Genomic DNA, 25,782 nt, shown 5'->3' on the forward strand with positions numbered 1-25,782 from the left:
CTGTAGGCACACAAGCAAATGCCATGGGTACCCAGCTATACCACAGATGTAACTATAGGGCAAACTTGGATTTCAAACTGACATTACTATTATAATTTGAATCCCATAGATCTCACCACATACTTTACATAGTGAAGGTCAGTTCCTGTTTAGGGATCCAGAAATTGTCACATTATGAATATCAATAGTGTCTCAATTTGTGTGCTGACAACACAAAGCTGGGAGGAGTGGCTGATACCCCAGAGGGCTGTGCTGCCGTTCAGAGGGACCTTGACAGGCTGGAGAGTTGGGCTGAGAGAAACCTCATGAAGTTCAACAAGGGCAAGTGCAGGGTCCCACACCTAGGGAGGAATAACCACAAGCACCAGTACAGGCTGGGGGGTGACCTGCTGGAGTACAGCTCTGCAGAGAGAGACCTGGGAGTCCCGGTGGACTACCAAGAAGACCAATGGTATTCTGGGGTACATTCAGAAGAGTGTTGCCAGCAGGTCAAGGGAGGTGATCCCCCCTCTTTACTTAGCCCTGGTGAGGCCACACCTGGAGTATTGTGTCCAGTTCTGGTCTCCCCAGTACAAGACGGACATAGAAATACTGGAGCAAGTCCAGAAGATGATGATTAGAGGACTGGAACTTGAGAACAGGCTGAAAGAACTGGGCCTGTTGAACTTGGAAAAAAAGATGACTGAGGGGAGATCTCATTAGTGCGTATAAGTATCTGAGGCGAGGGTGTTGAGAGAATGGAAGCAGTCTCTTTTCAGTTGTGCCCAGTGACAGGATAAGAGGCAATGGGCACAAACTGTAGCACAGGAGGTTCCAGCTCAATATGAGTGGACACTTCTTTACTGTGAGGGTGCCTGAGTACTGGGACAGGTTGCCCAGAGTGGTTGTGCAGTCTCCTTCTCTGGAGATATTCAAAACCTGCCTAGATGCCATCCTGCGCAATGTGCTGTAGGTGATCCTGTTCCGCAGGGGGGCTGAATAGATGATCTTCAGAGTTCCCTTCCAACCTCGGCCATTCTGTACAAAATTCAGGCTGTTTCACTGCACATTCTGTGCATACGCTTTCTGCTTATTTGTTTTCTTGCTTAATGAAAACTGGAACTTGAGGTACAGATGCCTTTGGTGCCTCTTACATAATTTTGCACACAGAAACATTTAATGAAAAAATTAGCATGAGAACGAGGTGTCTAAGAATAAGGAACTAGGCCAAAAATGTGATGACAAGAAAATTGTAGCTCTGAATGAAAAATAAATACATACTTGCTAGCTGCCCTGTCTCTGGAGGTTTCTTGTTTCTTCAGTATATGCCATCATCTAGAACTCACAGCTCTTCTTTTCAAGGTATTCACTCTCCCCTCCTCAGGAAATGCTGATAGTTAGGAAGGAATTGACGAGGATTTTCTCTACAAAGATTGATGAATAATTTGCATTAAAAAAAAAAAAAAAAAAGAAAAGAAAAAAAGGAATTGGCATCATCGTTCTGCTGAGGTGCCAAAGCAATCATGGCAATAATCAGAGAATTATAATGTAGCAGTATTTAGTGCTCCAGAAACTCGCTGTTTGTTTTCACTGAGAATCCCTCGTTTCTTTTGGATCCCTTAGCATAACCAGCATAAGCACTGTTTTATTCTGCCAGCATTTTCTCTTCTGGTTTTTAACACTTCATAGAAACATTTGAAGAAGGGAAGGGTGGGCATGATATCGAGGACAACAAAGCATTGTCAATGCCTTTGGAAATGTTGCAAGGAGGAAAACCCACATTGTGTTCTTCCGAACAAGGCAAACAAATTCAGTAGGTCTACATGGTCAAGGAGTGCATCTAAGTGAAAGTAATTCTTGCTGCTTTGCCTTGCATGGAACTGAGACACAAGTAACTCTCCCCTTTTCAAATGTAGGATATTCTGTGTTTCCATGGAGCAAAATGTACTGGTAGGCAGCCACGCTGTCCATGTTGTGGAACATCCTATTCAATTCTGAGGCAAGAGAAAAAGGCAGAAAGCTAATTCAGAAAAAGCTGTGAAGTTTGTATAAGAGCAAAAAAAACTAATTGGACTGTGTGTGGGAGACTGTGTCACCCACCTTAGCAGTAATATCAGCAAAACTGATAAGAGGTAGCTGTAAGGCTACACAAGTCAGAGGTGCCTCATACTCTCCATAAGGATTATGGATTCCTATATGCAGCAACACACCTCTAAACCATGCCAGTTAATGGGCTATATATTCAGACTGAGAAGTAGAGAGTTAGAAGTGTTTTACTGTACCAAGTCCACACTTCTATAGTCTCTAAACATGTAACCCTACATATTTAGGGTTTTTTCACCTGCAAGTTCAGCAACTTCAGTTCTTACAGGAGTACTGAGGTGCAGTGAATACGTGATGATTAATCAATGAAAGAATGCATGAAATATAGTCACAGTCCATGTTGCATGTGACACAGACGTCGAGTAAAAGTGTAACTCACCTCTTGTCCTCAGACTTTTCTCAGAGGATTGCTTTTCCTTTTTCTTTAGTTTAGCATTGTGAAGAAATGAAACAACACTTTGCACAAAATGTATCCCCTCCAACACTTGTTACTGTGAAAGGGTCTAATACCTAATTAACAGCCATCATTCCTTCAAGTACTCTCTCCTTATCAGAGACCTGGCACAGACATTAAATAACAATAAACAGAAAGGGGGAGAGCTGTTATCAACAGGCAACCTCAGAGATTTTCCAGTGAAGTCATACAGCAGTAGGTGAGGACAGGAATGGAAGTACAGGAATGGAGAGATGTATTTTTGTGTCTTATTAATGATCTTAAAAAGAACTTAATGACATTTGACCTTCCTAAGTAATAATAATGATAATAAAACATATTTTCATATTTGTTGGAAACAATTTGTAGAGATACAAAACATATATGCCAAGTTTATGTGCCTTCTCTAAAATAACTTCATTTGAAATGGATTACTATGTGTATTTCAAATACTTTCCATGAACTCTCTTTTGCAGCTCTGTTGTTTATGCATTTTTCAGTGTATAAACACCCATTTAAGAATGCATAATATCATAAGATGAGTGGAGGTAATTAAGAGTGTAATGTGTCTACCAATAATAAAATTCCAATTTGCTTCGTATCTCTGCAGAAGTAGACCAATGCAATACTGAGTGCCAGGCCCCCAGTTTCCAATGGAAAGCCAAAAGGAAAGCAGGAGCGCACGAATGAGCTTGACAGCCACTGAAACAGCATCTTTCAATCTCTAACTGCATCTACCACGTCAGCACTTTCTCTTGAATCGGTTGAAGACAAGACATTCAGGGGCATCTGCCATTGGTCAGATGACTTGTTATGGACATTAATAGAGTCCTTGACAAAGTCCTAACAAAAGAAAAGTTAAAGGCACAGAAATGCCAGTTTAGAATTTCAGTTCTCTGGTGAAGCATAAATGATCTTAGCAGCTCTCAGAGGAAAATGAAGACCCTTCTTTGCATAGTGGCTGTAAAAAAATGTGAATAGGTTTAATAATTATGCTAGAATGAAGCAGTTACAAAGGGCAATTAATTGAATGTTGAAATACTTTAGTTAACCTTTTGGATACATCTGTTTTCCTCTCTTGATTATAAAAGAAGCATGATGTGACTAATTTAGACTGAGATTTTTTGTCTTGTAGAGATCTTAGATTAGATGAGTGTATATTGCTTATGTACAAAGAAGCTATATAAAAATCAAAAGATGTGCAGAGGACTAGTTGTTTAAAGGACTGCATTGTTCCTTATCACCAAGTGACAAATGTCTGTTTGAGTCAGATGCGTTTTCCAGAACAGTGTGATGTACCGTATTGAGAATGATTGCCTTCCGTCCACAATTTACTTCATCATAGACTATACAGGTCTTTGAAATGTGCTAGCTTTATGCTCCCAGGCAGCCTGGCTGAAGGATAATTCCAGTTAAGATGTTCTGATTCTGCAGGTCACTGACATGGAGAAAATGGCTCTTGTGGATGGATAGGGAAATTTGAGTTTGTGACTGTCTCATAGCATCATTACACCTGCTAACTGAGGTGCAGCATTTATCAGGTGAAATCTATTATTTTTTATCTGTTTCTGAATTTTTTTATTTGTTTCTCTGCTTTTTTTTTTTTGTTTGTTTGTTTTTTTGTTTGTTTTGTTTTGGTTTGTTTGTTTGTTTGTTTGTTTTTATATATTGTTGACAGATAATATGCACTCGTTCCTTGCATGTTTGCTTGCTGTTTTACTTTGGTAAAAGGAGATATGGAAATTTTCTGCAAAATTTCATTTAAATAACATAAAGTTTGCCAGAAAGTGTTCTTGTTCCTAAAAAAATCTGTTCATCAAGAAAGGGAGTGAAGCTGACACTAGACAGTCAAGGCTGATGAAGACAAAGCTGTCTGAGGATAGGCACCCAAAAATGCAGATAAACAATTTTCCTTTATCCCCATCACAAAAACTGTGTTTTAAGGGGTTAAATTCACTAATAACAATCTGTTAGTAAATTGCTGAATTCATAAGCTGTTTTTCTTCTGCAATAGTCAAGTTGTTATAAGAAATATTTGTGTGACAAGAAATGTGTATATCACGAGATGACATATTCTCTCTCTCTATATATATAAAGAAAACAACTAAAAATCATTTTGTCAACTCACCCATTTTAAAATGCAAAAGAAAAAAAATATATGCTTTTTTTCCTTTTTTTTTTTTTTAACTGGCTTAAGTTGGGTACAACAGCAGTAATGGGACTTCATTACTTAAAGACATGAATGTAAACTCAAAGTAGATGAGAAATTGCTGGATATATTTACTAACCTCATTCAGCAGTGACTGATGTCATCAGGGAAAGGGCATGTGAAATGAACTGACGGTCTCAGCATGTGTCTTAGTGGACAGTTCCCCATTTCCAACTTATACACATTTTACAGATTATACAAAGTTAGGCCATGTCCACAGACTGAGTGGTTGCAAGAACTGAACTGTCAAATGGTGAACACAATTTTTCCAGTGGGACAATCTGAACAGATGTGCTGTGACACTTCTGAGAATAAACAATACGCTTCTGTCTTGTTGCCAGCTTAGGCTCTTTTCCAGGCAATGAGTTAAAAGTTTAATGACAGAGGAACTAGAATTCCTTCATTTATTTTGTGTAATTTACACACATATAGTAATCTTTTTAAAGAATTATATACACGCACAAAAAAAAAAAAAAAAAAAAAAAGTTACTGTCTTTTTACTGTCTTTTTCACAGAAAAGAAGGAAAGTTCAGAGTTTTTTACAAAGAATTAGATGGTTGCAGGTATTACTTGTTTTGAAAGAAGTTTTAACTTTGCAATTAATAGTTTCACAAGTTTTTCCTCATTCATGACAGTAATCCATGTAAGACTATGTCACTTGATTCCCTTGTGCAGCACGGCCATTTGGGTCAGATATTCTTTTGGTTTTCCGTCAAGAGGAATTATCAAGTGTGCAGAAGCTTTGTTGGGTACTTTTAAGCACAGGCATTACCATCTTTCCTAAAGATTCCTTGGTCAACATTTCAAAATGTTGACCAAGAGCCATAAATGCTCTCCATTACATGTACACTCCCCAACATGTCTCCTGTTCCAGAAGTAGACAGGAACTGGTAGACAATGATGTAGCTTCTGTTTAACCATTGCCAACACACATTTGCACAAATATCACATGGATTTCCTCTGCTCTAATAAGAGTACTGAAACAACAACAACGAAAGTTGGATTAATTACATAAACACCCATCTACAGTTTCTGTGAATCTGTAATACCAGGACATTATGCAATGTCTGTAATAAAAGGGCAGTGCACAAAGTTGTAATTAAGAGAACTTGCATGGTAAATTGTCAAGCCTTTACTTGTTACTTTCTTAACAAAATATAGATAACTTTAAAACTGAAGATCCAGTTGCAAGCAGTTAAATAAAGCTGAACGGTTTCAAGTTTTTGTCCAAGATGTTAAGATAGCTGATATCATTCACATAGGACTGATCTATTATTTACCCTGTATTAAGACATCACTAAATGCCAGATCTGTAGCACACCAATTAAGTTGCAAAGTTGCGATATGCCAGCAGAGCATCCTTTATGTAAATCTTTTTCCTATAATGAGAGGGTTGCCTTATACTATGTTGGAAACATCAATAAAACCTATTCAGATTTTCCCCTTCATTAAGAACATTAACAAAAAGCTTAAGCTAAATGCAACTACTGTAGCATTAAAAATGTCATGAAGATTGATTTTTTTTTTTATTTTCTTTTTACAGTGAAGCCATAAACAATTGGCTGACATATTGGTTGAACGGATTAAAGCATGTCTTTTGGGGTAGATTCATCCTAGTAAGAATCTTTAATATTTTATGAAACTGGATTGAAGTTATAGTACTGCTGTTAGCTGAGATGAACTCTAGACTTCAGGTATTTTCCTACTGTAACTTCTGGCCTGGAATTTGAATGTTACAGGTATTCTGGATGGCTGGGCAACTTGATGAGCAAAAAAATAGTTAGATGATTGGATTTAGAGGCGTGTGATTAACAAGTTGTGCTTTTCCTGCAGGCACATAACACATGTGCTATGACCTGCCCCATTTAATATTGTTATCAGTGATTTGGAGGAGTTGATGAAGTAAACTCTCATTAGCAGATGACACTGGATTAGGGGGAAAGGTTTAGGGGCAGGACTGCAATTCAGAGGGACCATAGCTGGCTGGGGGAATGGGCCAGCAAGAACCTTGTGAAATTCGACAATGACAAATAGTAATCCTGTGTCTTGGGAGGAGGACCCCTGTACAATGACACAAGCCAGGGTCTGACTAGCTGGGGAGCAGGTCTGCAGAAGAGGTCCCTGGAGAAGATCTTAGATTTTTATTTATTTATTTATTTATTTAGGTGGATGGGGAGAAAATACATATTTTTTTGGTCTCGAGGCCAGCTGAACACAATATGCCCTAGCAGCAAAGGAGGCTAACATCATCCTGTGTTGCTACCAGGAGCATAACTTTATATTTGACAAGTCTAGACATCTACCTTTTTAGCAGGTATAAGTTGTATATACCACTTATTGAAGATAGCAAAACTCTTCCAAATGTGTTAAATATTAGAACAGTTGTACTAAGTGAGATATAAGCTTTGTAGCTTATATCATGTAGACCTTTATCATGGCTCTGGTAGAAAATATATAAGAATACAAGCCCAGAGTAAGCACAGTGCAATGTTCTCATACCTTCCAGCAGTCTGTGGTTCAGTCACTTCATGAAGCAGTGATTGCTTCCTTGTATGTAAGGAGATCTACTCCCTACCTAATGGCTTTTGTTTATGCATTATACTATGTATAGTATATTATACATATGTATATTATACTATGCATACACTGTATACATATATCTTATGCATTATATCATATTTACTCTAAATGTATTGCTGTTTCTTAAATGGTAAAGCTAATAGGGATGAGAGAGTTCAAAACATTTTAAAATATTGAATTCAGCTGTAAGTTAGTGGCATCTATTGAGCACTGGCATCTATCAGTAAACACAGATGAATCTCAGTGCTGACAGTTTTTTATAGATTTAAAACTACCATAGCTTTAAATAGAGAAGCCTACCATTAATGGCAACTTAACCTTATTAATCTTATTCTGATGTGACAGACCATCCAAAAAGAAGCCTGTGTCTTGTTTTCAAGTAGATACGATAAGTGCTCCAGGATGCTAATTTGTAAAGCACTTTATGATCCTTCAGGATGATAGCCAGTGTGCAAAGCAGCATGAAGCAGTTTCTCAGCTGACATAAATCAATGTTATGTTATTAAAACAACTGGAATTATCTGAATTTCATCTGCTTGGGATTTGGCTTCATGTATATTTTATGCTTTAATTGCCAATAGCCAAGAAGTAGAATAACTGAGTAGGTTTAATCATGTTTCTAGGAAACAACTTCACTAAAGTTAATTTAGTTCTGAAAGTGCAAAAAACAATTTTCCTGCAAACAATCTTGAAAACGTTGTACCCATACAGATAACCAAGCTTTGATATGGATTGTCATATTATGTATTCCACAGAATCATATAGTAATAATAATGCAAATAAAAATTTACCTTGGATTTGATTATACACATTACTTTTCCTGTTGCTTTCCAAGTGCCTGATCTAACTTGGTTTTGTTTGCTTTGTCATGTTTGTTTTCCATCTGTTCTCCAGACTTTCCAGATTGCTTTATCATAACTGTGATATCTAAATAAATCATTTGCTTTTATTCACTTTTCAATCTGAACTCTCCAAAGACAGTTGTTTTTTCTTCATCACTTTTTTCTGGGACTCACAATTCTAATTATATAGATAATGGAACATGGTGTAAGATAAATGCCTACCATCACCATACGTCTGAGCTAGATAAGACTAGAGAAAGAATGAGGAGATAATGTATAGTAAATGAACACAAGAGGAAGGTTCTGTCTCTGTTCACAGCCAAGTAGACTTGGAAGACTTCATATTGTTTGGTTTGGTTAATTTGTTCTCATTGCTGTAGCATGGCGTTTTGTCACATTGCAAAATATTTTGTGCCTAATGTCTCCTTTTCATTCTTTATTCTCGTGCATTTTATTAATGCCTACCATTGGACCTTGCCCCCCGAAAAGGTCTTTGTTATCCTCCTTTTCTATGATTCAGCCATCTGATTTTGAATTATTATCTTTTTTTTTTTTTTTTTTTTTTTTAATACTTTGCTTGAAAGTGATGCAAAATAAATGTGGACTTGTGTAGTTACTTCAATTGGTTGTATGTCTATGCTTTGGCTCATGGACCCAAACCAAAAGACCCAATCTGCATTTTCAAGTTTAAATATATCTTCCATTTCAAATTTCTCAGGGGCATGTATCATTGTCTTCATCAGCATTTTTCAGTTCAAGTCCATTTCAACTTTTTCAATTTCACTTTTATAAAGTTTCAACTTCAAAGCATGGAACATCTGATGTTTGTAAAAAGACCATGGTTTTCCAGAAATAGATAGTGATTTTTAACTACTGTCTCAAAGGCCATGCTCTTAGGCACTAGATACCAAAATCAATAGGTGTTACATATATATATAAAATTCAGCCACCTAAAAGTCTGTTAAAAAATCATATATCTCTGTATCTAGCTGTGACAAGAGTCAGATTGCTACTAATGATTTTCAGAGTTTCCTATGCCAATTCACACAAACTCATGTGTGATTACTGAAAAAATATGTTGCATATTCTAATTGCTTCTTTTCTTTCTTTGCTCATGTCATTAGACAAATGGTTTCATGCTTTGAAAATTTAGTCCTGAGGAAATACTTGTTTGAGTTAGCACATGAACAATATGAACAATATTTGCACAGAGCTTCTGGGTCACATGGCTACATTCTCAGCCAAGGGTGCAGTTGTTGCTTCTATATGGGACTTAATAATTAAGTAATATCAGGCCCTGCATTTGGTGCTGGAATCCTGTTTACTTTTGTAATGGAAAATTATCCTTTCAAACTTTATTTTCATTTTTGCGTAAAGACAGGAACAAACAACAAATGCCTGGTGTGCTCCAAGTTACTCATTATTTCTCTGTCTTTTTTTTTTTTTTTTAAACTTGTAATTTATATAGGGAGTTATTGACATTTGTTTTGAAAGTCAAACCTAGATGCTGAAACAGTTCCAGTAAATCTTGGCTCTTTATACTCTAATGACTGAGCTCAACTAAGTAGTAGAAAGATGATAAGTTTTCATGAATTTCCCTGTGAACAGAGCAGCAGCAACAGATTGGCAGCAATCTGATCTGTATTATCTCCATAATGAAGAAAACAAGACAAATTGTAGTTGCAGAACTTAGGTTATGGTCAGCATACTACAGCAAAATAAATTATTTTTATTATTATATAAATATAATATAAACAATTATAATATATTATATTAATAATAAATAATAATAAATAAATAATATAATATAATATAATAAATATAATAAAATAAACATAATATGATAAATATAATAAAGAAATTATTTATTATTATTATATAGACTGAGTGATGTTTCTAATCTTTCCACTATGTTGCTACTGTGGAACAACAAAATATACCAGGTGCTACGATTTCATGGTGTTCTGAGAACATTGAGCTACACAAATTTAGAATAAGTAAGTCAGATTTTGCACAAATTAGGGGATGGTGGAGATAAGGTAAAAGAGAATGAGGTATTTTTAAAATACTTCTGCAATGTTGCTTGCCAGGTCACTGGTGACAGGGTTTATTAGTGCCAGGTTGTTGGTCATTATTCAAATATATACATGTGGATATGCATCACTTAAATAATTTGTGGTGTTTGGACAGATATGAAATGACACGTGAAATGTTGTTTTGAAAGTCACAAAGTGGGTTAATTGGGGAAAAAAAAATCTAGGTGATTCAAATTGATTAGTATTTTTCTCTAAGTACGGCGTGCTTTCAAAAGCAACTCTTTATCTACTAGGCATTTGCAGTCTTCATTAAAGCTCCTACATTCATATTTTCAGCTATACAAGTCAGTGGGTCATAAATTAATTTTAACAATTTAGTAAGAATATTTGTTTATCAAAATATAAAATAAATGTAGTTGCATGATATGCCTTGTTAACCTCATCTTAAGGCTTCAGTAAAGACTGTACAGGAAAGTAGGATCACAGTCTTGGGATATCAGTAAAAATAGTTGTAGTTAATTAGTGGTCTTCTAACTTTGAAAAATCCTAAAAAAAGATTGGATCTTAAATATGTAAAATTCTATATGGAGGGATGTATTCTTGAAGATATTTTCCATATAAATCAATAGAGTTCTGAAAGATGCCCTCTCTCATTCATAGCACAATGATCTGATTTTCTGACAGTAAATAAATCCTATGTCATATAAAGAAGAAAACATTAAATTTTCTAAAAAAAGATAAAAAGTTACATTAGCTATGAAAAGTTAAAATTGAAAGATTAATGTCAGGATATATCAAAATAGTGAGAGAGACTCAAATTAAGACTCAAAGACTAAAAAACAAAACAAGCAAGCAAACAAACAAAAGAACAAGGAGAAAGGAGAAACCATGACTGATGATATTTTTAAGCTACCTGCATTCTGTGTGATGAATTGGGTAATGTCATTGTAAACAGAAACAGTAAACTTAACATTTTCAGTAGATGCAGTATCCATAAACAGGTCTGAAATCTCATCTTCACACTAGACACTACAGCAACATCCAAGCAATACTTCTTTGTCATTCAGAACCCAACACTTAAAACACATTGTGCAAAAAGTAATTCATTTATTCTGATTGCCCAGAAATTAACATTTTTATCATTTAAACTATTTTTTTAGTGGCATTTCTGCAACATCATAATAATAAAACAGAATGTTTTAATTTAGTGCAAAAAAAATCCACTAATTTGAATTCCTCCAAATTGCCCAGCAACATTTTTGTTGTTATTTGCAAACTGACACACATACACGCACATACGGTTGTTCCTTAGCAAGCATGCTCCTACTTAATACATCAGTCATATATTTGACTCTAAAAGCTGCAAATTTAAAATCACAAGACTTTTCAAGTTCTGTAGGAATAAAAACCTTTAAATATTACCATCAACAAAAAATTATTTTCTTAGTAGCAGTATGGTAAAACAACTTAGATTTGCAAAATCAGAAACAGTGTCAACCATGGTTTTCAGTAATCTAGCACAGATATCCATAGACTTATCTGTGAAACCGGGTGTCATGTACACCCATTTATATGACAAACCACCCATCTGCCATTAAGATATCATAGACAGAGACTGATGTACTGTGTCATAAGGAAACTGTGAAGCTTTAGATTTATTCCCCAATGTTACTGAGTCTATTCCTACTGATGAAAAGTCCATACATTGGTTGTGTAGATTAAAAGTAAGTTACCTGTGTATGAGTTTTTGTGTTGTGCACTAAGAATTTGTTTAGTTTAGATTAACTGCATTTAGTACTTTGCAGCTATGAGCCTCAGCCCTGGAACATATTATTGAATCTTACAATAGTGTTTGATCAGAAGTTCTCTGATAAGTGTGCAGAGCAGTCGGTATGAATTTCAGTGGCCCAAGGATGGACTGATACTTGCATGCTTTTATTGGCTACTTTATGCAATGAGATGCTTATCTTTTTTTTTTTTTTTTTTTTTTTGTAAAAGACATTTTACAAAATACGTAGTATGATGTGTTTGCTTTCCATGTCATGTCAGGAAAAAATAAATTCTACTGGTGCTAAATTTCAAGTTTTCAGTGAAATAATATATCTAATTTAAAATAAGTTTGTTCCAATTACACTGAAAAATTACTTTCCTCTCCTAAAGAAAAATAACCTTAGAATTCCCCGTTAGCACAGTCCCAGAGTGCCAATATAGCTACTGTTTAAAACACAGTATCTTTTCTGTATATCAAATAATTTATATTCAAAACCAGCCAAACATCAATGTTTACTGATTATCATCCATGCCAAGTTTATAATTAAAGGAATATTAACTAACATGATGGATGTGTCTTGTACCTGAAATTTAATTATATTCCCTATGCCTGTAATTAGCAATGGTATTTTGATGGTGTTGTTTTGTGCTGATTATATAGGCAACTTAACAGTTTTACTTTAGAGGCCCCCCCTCAAACTCAAATACTTATATTTTTCCAATTCTTAAATTGCTGTTCAAAGATGGAGATGACTGTCATGTCCAAAAAGAGGCAGAAAAAGATCTATATTCTTTTATGCTACATTTGCATTACTAAACATTCACAGAATAAAAAGCTTACAAGATAGCTCTTTTAAAGATGTTGCTCAGGTCTTCAAAGAGATGACAAACGCAGTGAGAGGCCACTATGGCTAAAATTTTTAGCAAAAATTCCAATGAATTTATTCACAAATTTCATGCTATCATCAGACTATTCCAAACTGTCATAGGATTCTGCTGTACTCCTCATTACAGAATGGCTCAGGTTGGAAGAGACCTCAAAGATCATCTACTTACAACCCCCCTGCCATGGGCAGGGATGCCACCTAACAGATCAGGCTGCCCAAAGCCCCATCCAACCTGTCCTTGAACACTTCCAGGTATGAGGCATTCACAGCTTCTCTGGGGAACCTGCTCCACTGCCTCACCCTCCTCCTAATCCAAATATCTCCTCTTTTAATTTAAAGCCATTCCCCCTTTTCCTGTCATTTTCTGCTTCAGCAAAAAGTTGCTCTCCATCTTTTTTATAAGCCCCCCCTTTACATATTGAAAAGCTGAAACAGGGTCACCCCCTGAGCCTTTTCTCCAAGCTGACCAGCCCCTGCTCTCTCAGGTTTTCTTCATAGGAGAGTTACTCTGGTCCTCTGATCAACCTCATGGTCCTTCTCTGGACCTGCTTTAACAAACCCACATCTTTCTTGTGCTATGGGCCCCACACCTGGATGCAGGACTCCAAGTGAGATCTCACAACAGCAGAGCAAAGGGGAACTATCAACTCCTCCCACCTGCTCACCACTCCTCTTTTGATGCAGCCCAGGGTGCAGTTGGCCTTCCAGGCTTCAAGCACACACTGCTAGCTCATGTCAAAATTTTTGCGCACTAGAACTCATAAGTCCTCCTCTACAGATCTGCTCTCAGTGAGTTTTTCTCTCAGGGTGTACTTATGTTTGGGATTGTTCTGACCCAAGTACAGCACATTGCACTTAGACTTGAACCTCATTAGGTTCACACGGGCCCACTTTTCTTGCTTGTCCATATCCCTTTGGACGGCATCCCTTCCTTCTGTTTTATTGACTGCACCACTCAGTTTGGTGTGATCTGAAAACCTGCTGAGGGTGCACTCAATTCCTTTGTCTATCTCATTGACAAAGGTAGTAAACAGTACTACCAGGACAGACCCCTGAGAGATACCACTCATCACCAGCTTCTTCCTGGACATGAAGCTATTGACCACCACTCTCCAGGTGTGACCTTAAAGCTAATTCATTACCCACTGAATGGTCTACCCATCAAATCTGTCTCCAATTTGGAGATCAGAATGTCATGTGGGAACGTGGCCTTACAGAAATCCAGGTTGATGACATCAGTAAGTCTTCCTTTTTCAACTGATACAGTCACTCATTCCATCATAGAAGGACAGCAGATTGGTCAGGCATGATTTGACCTTGGTGAAGCCATGCTGGTTGTCCTGGATCACCTCCTTGTCTTGCATGTGCCTTGACATCACTTTCTTATCTTTATACTGTTCTGTATGGGATCCAAAATAAAATAAAATGGTTATTTGGAAAATGTCTAATATGCAGTTGTGAGGAAAGCCTAGGTACAAAGGACATAAACTTAAATAATCTTGGATAGAAAAACTAGTAGAAAGTTTTTTAGCCAGGAACTCAGCGTGGCTAGCTGACATCTAAAACCAACTCAAAGCTAAGTTATGGAAACACTAATAGCATCCTCAGGAAAACATTAATCTAAAAAGATAAAGCTTTGCAAAGAGATTGTGTAGTGAGCTTCCTATATCTGATTAGTGTAATAACTAAGCAGATTTATCTTAATAATTTAATAATTTGAAAAAATAATTTTTAACCATTACAATTAAGGTGGGAAGAAAACCTTTACATTCCCTGGTCAAAGTGTGAATCATCTCTTGTAAAATTTTCTTTTCCTTCAAAGAAGAAATTTATTTTTCTTGTATGGGAAGTATTTTATAAAATAGCATGATAGCATGGAAAACTGACAATGGATAAGATTACCTTTATGTGACTGTTCTAAAGGCTTTTGTTTTCATTCCTATTTGTTCCTGTACATGTATAAAGGGAAGGTTAGTGATTTGCTTATCTCCAACTAAGAAAATCAAACTTATTATAATGTTTTCATCTTTGTGATTCTTAAAGAAGGGAGAAAAAATGTTAGATTTGATGCTGCTTTACTACAAAGTGATTGTAGACTATTTTCCATTATCATAATTTGTACATCCTTTGACGTAAAAAAATGTCAATTAAAAGAAAATATTTAAGAAAAATACTAGTGTCTGACAAATACAGGTTGATATAAATGTGCATGCTTTGCAGAGGGACCTCAACAATCTATTCATCACTCTATTTGTCTGATTCTAAAAGCTCATCTACTATAATTTTTCAGCTAAATTGTATGCATGTTTTAGGCATATGATAAAGCTATCCTTTGAATCCACATTTCACATTAATTTCTAGCAATTTACTGCAATTTAATTAATACTGCAAATTAAGGTTTGCTTGATGTAGATTTGCCATGCAAATTGTCATTTTGCAGTATAGTAGGGCTGTCAAAAGAAGGTAGGATTGGCTTTAATGCAGTTTTCAGCGTATGAGTTGTTTGTGTGATTTACTCAAGAAAATGTTTTCCTACACTGAAAGTAAATTGAATGCTCCTACCCAAAGTTTAGTCTTAGGGAATGTAACAGATGGGACCTTAATCTTCCAGCCACAGCCAGAAGTTATTGATGACATCCTTCAGTATCCATTGATGATTTGTTCTCTTTCTTGCTTTCTTTCCAGTGAATTATTCATTGTTTCATCTCTGTTTAAAATTTTCTTTCTTTTGATCACAGGCAATGGACTGGGTATCCGAATCGTAGGTGGAAAAGAAATTCCAGGAAGCAGTGGGGAAACTGGAGCTTACATTGCCAAGATCTTGCCTGGGGGCAGTGCAGAGCAGACAGGGAAGCTGATAGAAGGTAAGTTAAATGCACTATCAAAAAGTGGAAGCAAGGCAGAATTGTGAATGCAGTAGAATTATTTACACATGTGCATTCTCCGTCACACAACAGATACAATCTTGTGCAAGGGCAGAGGGGTATCTTAGAGCCCCTCTTAAAGCAGAAGAGGACTTATGGAAGGTCCTTGTCTATATCCAGAGGAAACTTCCATGGTAAACAGTATTCTGTGACGGCATGCTGTCTGCACTGGGGGTAAGACGTGATGAGAGTCCAACTGTATCATGTATATTGTGGACCTGTGCTATCTCGAAGATCTTTGGCTCCCTCCATAGAAAACAGTAGGTCTTTCACAGCTGTGCTAAATCATGCCTTTTCTCAGCAAAGTGGTAGAAGTACCATGCAGGTAACAAGGAGGATGTAAATATTCAGTATTTCCTTGAGACTAGGCATTTCAAGAAAGAGGATGAGAGGTTAACGCTTAGAATTATCTCTACCATTTTGTTTTCTCTTGTCAGGAGATCTTCTGGGAACTGAGGTTTAAAAAACTTGTTTGCTTACCATATGGCTGTATTTTTAGCAGTGCATCCTGGTTTTACAATAACTATGGGAGAAATTCAAACATATCAGCTTGCTTTTTTTTTTTTTTTTCTGTTCCCATGATGAATTTTGAAGCTTTATTCATGTTTTATAGAAAGATGAATAGAACAATAATATATACATATTTTGTTTTATTCTTCCATCATATATGATCAGTATTGCTTCTTATCTGAACTTTATAAAAGAATTGTAGACTTACATTGGCATTGTAGAATATGTTGGCATAAATTTGGAGCAACTATCAAAATCACTACACTTAATGTGTGGAATTTGACCACACAGAGTCCCAGAATATGGTTTGCTATTGATATGTTAGATAAGAGAAATAAGGCTTTTTGCAGAAAGTACCATTAATGTAGCACAGAAGACAAACACTTCAAATCTGGCTGTCATTTACCTCTTAAATCTCACCTTTATATATGGTTTACTTTTTATGTCATTTTAGGTGGCTATCATGAATCAAGAAAGAATATTTAGCTTCTTTACTTTGGGATATTTTGTTTGTTTTAGTAGAAATATGACTGGTGCACATCTAATCTCTAAACTTCAGAAATGCTAAAAATCCACTGAGGTCTTCAATCATTCTCATACTGATTCGTGCAAATCCAACCAAACTGCTAATGTTATTAATATTGCTGATATTGAGTCTGAAAATAGAATGTAGCCTTCCTGGGTAATTGCTGTCTCTCACACCACATACATAAAACTTTGTGTGTTGTTATCTGTAAATGACAATTGTTTCATACTAGTAATTTGTATAGTAATCATGAGTCACTTTTTTTTCTGCTGAAATGCTGTGTGACTTCAAATTAGTGAATATACCTAGTTATCAACTAAACATATAATAATGTCATTACAAGTTAATATCGTGACTCATTAGCCTTTCCAAGAACATGGTTCACTGGAAAAAAAAAATCCCATCAACTTAATTAATTCTTCTAATTCTTAAAACAGAAAACACTGGGTCTGAAAAATACTGCCAGTAGAGTAAAGAACAAGGATAGATTTACTGTGGTTATGAAGGAAGGCAAAGTCCTACCCACTGTCTGTGTGACTGCATCTATGCAGAAATTACACACTTTAAAATATAGATAGCATTCCTTTCCTTAGGGAATAGAAATCCACACAGTTTTAGCCTATTTAAATAGCTTTGGAGGAGTCTGTTAATGCTGAAAAGTTTATTTATAGTTCTGACTGGCAAATAAAAATCTTCTTGGTTCTCTCACCTTGAATTGCTTTCAGATGTCAAAAATACCTCTGATTCATCACTCATTGGCATTACAAAAACTGGAGGTGGAAGACTCATTCCACTGAGCTCATCAAGTGCAGGGACTGTGTCAATTTGATAGATGGGTCTGTGCTCCCTCTCGTGTTGACAGAAACGGTTTGGTTATATTCCACCTGGTATATACTCAGGAAACAGAATTTCATACTGCCAGCATTTTTCAGTAATAAAAGAAACTAGAGTAAAGAACAGAAATAAAATATTATGTGTGTTACTGACTGTTGCAAATTTGCTGGATGTCCTCAGCATTCAATACTCTCATTGGATCATTTTGACAAGCTGACTGGAGAGCCTAAAAACTGGTGAACCATGGGTGTCTTTGTTCGAGGTTTTCAACCAATGAGGCATAATGCGTTTCAATGCTTAAGTCAGCTAATAATCACCAAGGTAAAGAGGAGAATCCTTGTCTTTCTGGTCTCCTCATGATTCTTGGGGACCTGCATGGTCTGAAAGCTAATGGTGAACTTGATTTGTGTTGAACTTACTGCCTTTCCTGTCTCCGCAGTCAACAGCAACAATGATACTGATCAGATTTTTTTTAATCAGAGGCATAATGGCTCCATATTCATTTTAAAAATATATGGCTCCTTCTAATAATATTTTCTCAAACATAAAACTAGGAAAATCATATATTGTTAAGACAAAAACTCTCATCATGCAATTATTGAGAATTCAGTTTAATTGAATTCTGCATTTCATAATTCAATAAAAACATTCAGTATACAGGGATATTTTAGACTTCTCAATCTTGAAGCTGGTCCAATAATATCATAATAAAGACTTCCTGATGTGTGTACAGACAATGAAAGATAATGTCACCAACTTAAGCAGTTGCGAAGGTCTGAAGAAAGAAAATGCACTGCCATTTAAGAGTTTTGTGGCAGTTAATAGTGTTCTGGCTCTCAGTCCATATCTTTTGTCACTTGTTTTGATCTTAATTAATAAGATCTCATTAGGATAAAAGAAATATTACATTTCAAAACACCATGTGAGTCCTCTAAGGAGAGCAACTGGCAGCCTGATGACAGGTACCGTGGGTAGGCCCAAGTACATACTATGTCATCGCCATCACAATCTGAATACTGATGATGAGTTCTTAAGTGTAACTAATACCTTTTAGACTTGGATTTAACTACTAAGGTGAAGCTGATTAGTTTTTCAAATGGGCTGGTTACCTTCAATTGTGCTGGAAGTTCCCCAGGCCGCACGGCCAGTTTCCCTCCAGACTGTATTTTGAATGGCTTGGTCTTTAATGTAAGTATTAGAGCTCTGGTCTTTAATGTAAGTATCAGTGCTCTCTCTCAACTTCAGAAATCTGTGCAATCTCTGAACTTTAAGATGCCTTCAGGAAATAAAGCTGAAGTCTCTCTGTAAAACTTACCTCTATTTATTTATTATCTCTATTCATGCTCATTTTCCTTGTTCTACAGAAAGACTTGTGTATTCTTACATACTCAAATGTCACAATTTCCTTTTGTAAGACCTTTGCTGCACAACTGTCTCTGTGTGTCTAATGGACTAATATGAGGCCAAAACCATTAGAATCACACCTCAGAAAAAAAAAAGAAGAGCCTTCTCCTGGACTGTAATAGGAAGCCATGGCCACAGCATCAAAGTCCCTCCAAATTATTAAGCCACTATGGGGAAAAGCAGGCATAGCTTTTTCCCATATGGCTTTCCACACCAGGACTGACATATGAGATGAACAGTATATAGCAAAACAACATGCTGTGACTGGCAGAAAAGAGACACATCTAGACTGCTGGGGATTATTTTTTCCCCCAGACAGAAAGAGGGAAGAGAAAGGAACAAAGAGCTATTTGGATTACTTCCATGGACTTCAGAGATCAGCCAAACATCTCAGTCTCAGTCCTCTAAAGAAGGAGGCAGATCCAGAAAACCCTATTAGAAGTCTGCCATGACCAGAATGCTTTACAGCTCTCCTCCATGGGGCAGACTCCATCCCCGTCAAGCATCCCATAGCTTCAGGCATCACATTACAAGAATGCATACAGATAGGTTTCCTTGAAGTCAGAGAATAAACACCCAGGGCCCTATATAGATCCAAGTGCCATTACCACAGCTCTTCATTATTTCCTGGACAGACAAGTTAGTCAAAAAGAAATTTGTGATAAAGATGTAAGGACATATAGAGGATGGTAGAGAGAGAAACTGTTGTTAGGTAGAAATCTACTACTATTACTACCACTACTACAACTACTACAACAACTACTACTACTACAAAACCTACAAGAATCAGTTGACCACTCAGAAATATGACTGAAATATTAGAGATGCAGAAATACAAGACCCTTATGTAGCAACTTTGAGTCTAGGGGAGCCAAGAGGCAAAAGCTGAAAGACAACCAATAGGTTTACAGTGCACATACAATCCCTTTTGCACAAGCGCGCTGTATGCAGTCTGCATTGCTCACATAGACCATATAAACTGGAAAATATCTCAAGCATTTATGCTACCTACAATGCTTCCTCTCGGGGGAATGCCAATAAGGCTAATGAACAGACTAGAGAGGAGATGGCTAACTGAGGGAGATGATTAACTGTCCTTTGATTATCTATTGTAATGAAGATGTCTCTGGGCATAATAAATGTTGTATAGAGGCTATAGGAATGGTAGCATCACTGTTTAATCTGAAAAGTATTTTCTGGGTTCTGGGCAAAAACATCCTTAAATACAAGTAGTTTTCTTACCCCCACAGTTAAAAGTGCCCATTAGCCAACTTACAGAAGCAGTTGCATCTAATACATGCCTCAGGGATGTTCCCTTCATGTGTTTTCAGATAATAATTTTTCAATTATATCTTTCCAATTTTTTGTTTGTTTGTTTGTTTTTTAATGCCTTGCATAAGGCTTACTTTAAAGCATATTATTTACTGGTATTGGAAACACGGTTTAAGTCCTCCTGGAAGAACAGAAGGATATGCAACTGGATTGTTGAACAGTTAGTGAAATGAGAAGAAAGAAAGAATTAAGCACGTTTTTTCTGCAGCTTGTTCGACACATTTTGGGGCTAGTTTGGATAGCACCAGGTGTTGAATAAGAAGACCAGACTCATCTTCATTTCTTTTACAAAGGAAATAACACATATAATGGCTATCCACCTTATCAAAACTCTCTTGTCATATCGTAGATTCACGCATGAACATCCCAACACGCATTGTCACAATTGTCATATCAAGCTTGGGATGTTGCTTGGAAAATGGAGTGTGGCTGGAATGGCCACGGGCACCTAAATAGTTGGAAAACCAGAACAGAAGCAGAAATTTCTTTCCCTACTCCTTTTGCCACACTTCACTCTTACTCCTGAGTTATAGATCATCTCAAGTGTAACACTGACTGATCTTGGTCATTCATCAGTGGGAAGAGAGGAAACAGATTCTAAATGAGTTTTAGGAGACTGTAGTGAGTGCTACTTGCTCTTTAGCTAGCTAAAATGAGAAACATTGATCAGTGCATCACACTGAAAAGAGACTTCCCAGTCTCCATGAAGCTAGGGAAGAGCCAGAATCACAGAATCACAGAATAGTTGAGGTTGGAAGGGACCTCTGAAGATCATCTAGTCCAACTCCCCTGCCAAGCAGGATCATCCAAAGCACATTGTGCAGGATGGCATACAGGCAGGTTTTGAATATCTCCACAGAAGGAGACTGCACAGCCACTCTGGGCAACCTGTCCCAGTGCTCAGGCACCCTCACAGTAAAGAAGTGCCCTCTCATGTTCAGCTGGAACTTCCTGTGCTTCAGTTTGTGCCCGTTGCCTCTCATCCTGTCACTCAGCACAACTTAAAGAAGTCTGGTTCCATCCTCTTGACACCCTCCCTTCAGATATTTATACACACTTATGAGATGTCCCCCAAGTCTTATCTTTTCCAGGCTAAACAGGCTCAGTTCTTTCACCCTGTCTTAATACAATGGGTGCTCCAGTACTCTAATCATTTTAGTAGACCTCCTCTGGACTTGCTCCAGTAGTTCTATGTCCCTCTCATACAGGGGAGCCCAGAACTGGAAACAATATTCCAGGTGTGGTCTCACCAGGGGTCTCTTTGTGTCCCTCTGATAATTCCACTCCTGGCAGAAAGTAGATAGCATGCTGAAGTTGGAAGATGATGAGAAGAAATAGAAAGGAACACAAGAAGGGAAGGAAAAATTCTCAGAAAACTTTGAATCGTCTTAAATGAACAGAAACAGTCCTCCTGTCCTACACTCACATTTTTGACTGCTTTAATTTATAACTGCACTGGAGGAAACAGAGAATTAACTTTTAGTTAGTGATGTATTGTGCTGTCCATGCTTATTCTGTGAGGTTAGAAAAGACGAGAGCTTGCTCTCTACTTATCATTTGCCCTACAGGCTCAGATTTATTTGTCCAAGCAGTGACTGACTTTATCAAAGAAGGTGTGCACCAAATAATGGGCAATGCCATAGCTAGGTTGAAAGCTTTTCCCTAAAGCTTTTAAGAAAGGACTTAGTCTAAATAACCCCCCTAACTTCCCACAATCAGCTACCATCTGATTTATTTGCTAAGTTGTGTTCCTCTTGACGATGTATCTCATTCTGCCTTGTACTTCTTGCATATAAGTAATAAATAATTAATGTGCCATGTTGTTCTTCTCAGGTGTGGCTGTGGGCATTCAGCTTATAAGAAAATTACTTTATAAATTAATTGTTTATAAAGTCAATGGCTATTTTAAAAGATACTTTGGTAAAAAGGATACCTCAACTAAGTGCATCATTTAGACATTGTTAGAATGAAGCAAGGAAGAACTCCTTCTCCCTCTGGTTTAGGCATTTTATGTGCAGTCCCACTGACAATGTCCTCAATTCTGTTCTTAATAAGGTAGGAAGGCAGGTGTAGTGACAGTTTCATTTGGTCATTTGCTGAGATGTAAGATGGAAAACACAGTAAGAGTCATCAGAAAAAAAAAAAGTAAGAATTGTTTCAGCACCTGTGCAGGGCATATTGCTGTATGGGGGGAGGGAGAGGAAGGAAGCCTTGTAGTATGAATGTTTGACATGGAAATCTATGAGTGTTAGTTTCTAATCCTGATCACTGTCCACAGATTTATTTACTGAATCTGTTTGAGACAGTAGAAACACACTTAGAAAAATAATATTTTTCCATGCCTCCCAGTATAAGTCATCTAGTTTATGGAGTTTTAGTTTAATTTTACAGTATCAGACTGATACAACTGGAATTTTGCAAGAAAACATATTGTATACCTAGAATATTGTTTTAATATGCTAAAGCAGATGAGTTTGTAAAGTCTCTAACCAGATCTACAATTGCTCTATATTTAACTTCCCTGAAGTAAAAATCAACACTGAATATAGCTATTAGATAATAACTTGCATCAAGGAAGTAATTGAATGACTAATTCTTGTATAGACTGAACTTTTGTGTTCTAAAATCAATCTTAAATCTACAGCAAAAAATAAAAAAAAAATATATAGAAAACTTACTGGGCAGTCATAACACAGTGGAAACAACAGTGGGCAGCCTTATCACATTACAACAAAAATGTTTAAAAAATATTAGAAAATAGTAAAAAAGGATTTCTGGACTTCATTTAATCCTTGGTACAAGTACCTGATAACAAACCATTTCCAATTTTGAAGTTTCTTGTTCCAATCATGTTTGTTGAAAAAAGATGTCCAAAAACTTTTTTTCCCAGAAAAATAGTAAACTCTGCAATTTTCCTATGCAGACTGTAAAATATTTCATTCTGAACTCACTGAAATCTGTACTATTGGTTTATTACAATCTAGTGGTTTGTAATGGGAATATGCATTAGATCTGAAATTAAAAAAAAAAAATAAAAAAATAAAAAAAAAAGGAAGCTACATTTATAAATACAGCAGCAAGCATAATTCTATTAAGATATCTGGGCTTTATGCTGCAGTCAAAAATTTCATAAATTACATTGTAGATCCATTAATATGTTCCAGGTATCTTTTCAGAATGTTTTTGTCAGGTACTTAAATCTCATCATTTTTGGAAAAATGCAATTAGTCTCTGCATTTTGGTGGTTGTGGGGCTACAGTAATAACACTAACAGTGTGATTACAAAATATAGAGCTTCAGAATTACATCCAACTCAATAAGAAAGTAATAATCTTGTGGTAATAGCCAATTGTTTTTGATATTGGAGATCGGATTTCACACATGATACATGGTAGAGTGAGTATTTTTAGGCCAGCAAGTCCTGACATTTTCTTTCCTTAGGTCTAAGAGCAGAAACAAACTGGAATACAAAAGGTAAAAAAATCTTGAGACAAAGAGATTTCAGACTAACGATCTTGGTGTTTGCCATATGTGGGCAACAACTAATTTCACTGGGTCTAAGCTCTGCTTAGGTCTCCAAGAGAACATGGTGTATGTGGACTGTTTCACATTGTATTTGAAACATGCAGATTTTAAGAATATTTCCTAGTCATCACATACAAATCAAGATGATTTGGTTCCTTTTATTGAAAAGGAAATTTCAGTGCCTGCCAAGGGAATAGGAAACCTTGATTCTGGGCCTTTCTCAGCTCAGCTGACATTCAGCTGCTCAGATACTCTGCTTCTAATGAGAGCTGTGCTTGAAATGGAGCTGCTTAGTATTAAATTATATTTAAAATGGGCAACTGGATCCATTTTATTTTCTACTGGATCTTGCTTTCCATTTTGCAGATGGTCTGTTTTCCATCCCATTAACCCTATTATTTAGCATGATAGTTAAGGTACTTTCTGGTGAACTTCTACTCCTTTGCCTTGATTTTTGTTCCATTGAAAATGATTTTTAAAACCTTAATTTATAACCTTCAATTATAGTTTTAAATTAAAATTAGTCCCCTCTTTGTTTATGCTTTTTTTTTTTTTTAATTTTACTGTGTCACCAAATCCCCTCCGGTCAGTTCAACCCAAGATATAAAATTTTAATAGACCCTCAGCTGTAAATGTCCCAGGGAAGGAGCACCCTCTTTAAATTCATTGTGATGTACGCATATACATATATAAGTGCTTCAATAACAGAGAATGGGAAAAGAAAGATGAAATCTGGATCATGCTAGTAGTTATTATGAAGGCTTTATAAATAGTGTAATCTGTAGAATTCCCTTGAACTACATTGCCAATTGTATCAAACTGCGCAGTTGTAGGTTGAGTTTAATAATTCCCCTGAAACAGAATGCCATATAATGTTAGAAATGTTTAAGTCTGAACAGGGGAACAAATGCATTAAAATGTTCACTGGAAGGGTGTTCTAGATAAAACAGTGAGCTGTTATTTTTCTTGCTGATTATGGCTGTAGCTTTCTCAAAGACACATCTCTTCATAATTTATAGCTATAAAGTATGTTATAACGTCATTCCCAGTAAGTAGGTAGTCCCCTGAGTTTGACAGATGAAAAAAATTCCACTGTGAAGTCTGTTTTTAAGTTGTCCCACTGCAAAATTTCCTGTCTGTTTTTGCATTAATGTAGAAATGTTTTGTATTGATACAATAATATATATTTTTAAAACATTATCATACTTTTAATTTGGCTGCCATGTTTCACAACACTGATTATGTGAAAAAAAGATTGTTCATTATTCTCTCCTTTGTACAACATTAACATAACAAATGGCAATGAGAGATGTAGCACACATAACCCCCTTCCCCCCTTACACTTTTTACAGTGACAATATTGAGTTCCCAGGTGAGATAAGATAAATCAAAAGAAATAGCCTGAAAACAATTCTGTGTATGCGAGAGGATTCATAGAACTAATTCTGGGGATACTTTACAGGGTAACTAGGTAGAAGTCTATTATCTATAGATTTAAATTTGATATTGTGCAAATATTGAAGATATTTCACACTTTAATATATATTTGTAATTTTTAATTAAATTTTAAGTAGCTTAACCATTTAATAAAGCTTTATTAAAACTTTATTGTAGAGAAAAAATAATGAATTTTGAGAACATCCAGAATTAACTACTGTGACATTGACTTCTCTCATTCGGTATTGCCACATGACATACAATTAAAACAAGAACTGTGATATTCCAGTCTTCGCTCTTTGGCATTTCTGTTTGGTGATTTCCCTCTTCAACATCTCAACTCAACACAATTCATAAGTTGTTAACTGTCATTTTCCTAGGAATTGATATCACAATGTGGCAAGAAAAAGTCAGAGGTGCTGAACAGTTTCTCCCCTAACTGACATGCATA

The 25,782-nt window shown here is 36.2% G+C and overlaps 1 protein-coding gene across 14 annotated transcripts in view; it reads left to right on the forward strand.

Moving 5' to 3' along the window:
• The window catches only part of PCLO (piccolo presynaptic cytomatrix protein), a 361,590-nt gene that overhangs the window by 224,542 nt on the left and 111,266 nt on the right, over positions 1-25,782 (forward strand). For 12 of the 14 annotated variants that reach the window (XM_027460019.3, XM_027460011.3, XM_038187190.2 and 9 more), the window contains exon 10: positions 15,578-15,703. In XM_027460019.3, the coding sequence (XP_027315820.1) occupies positions 15,578-15,703 (126 nt within the window). Of the gene's footprint in view, positions 1-3,949; positions 4,057-15,577; positions 15,704-25,782 lie in introns of those variants that run through there. The other 2 variants (XR_003497920.3, XR_005269621.2) reach the window with 2 other exon arrangements.

Source organism: Anas platyrhynchos, chromosome 1, assembly GCF_047663525.1.
Source record: "Anas platyrhynchos isolate ZD024472 breed Pekin duck chromosome 1, IASCAAS_PekinDuck_T2T, whole genome shotgun sequence".
In the NCBI taxonomy this organism is placed as follows: domain Eukaryota; kingdom Metazoa; phylum Chordata; class Aves; order Anseriformes; family Anatidae; genus Anas; species Anas platyrhynchos.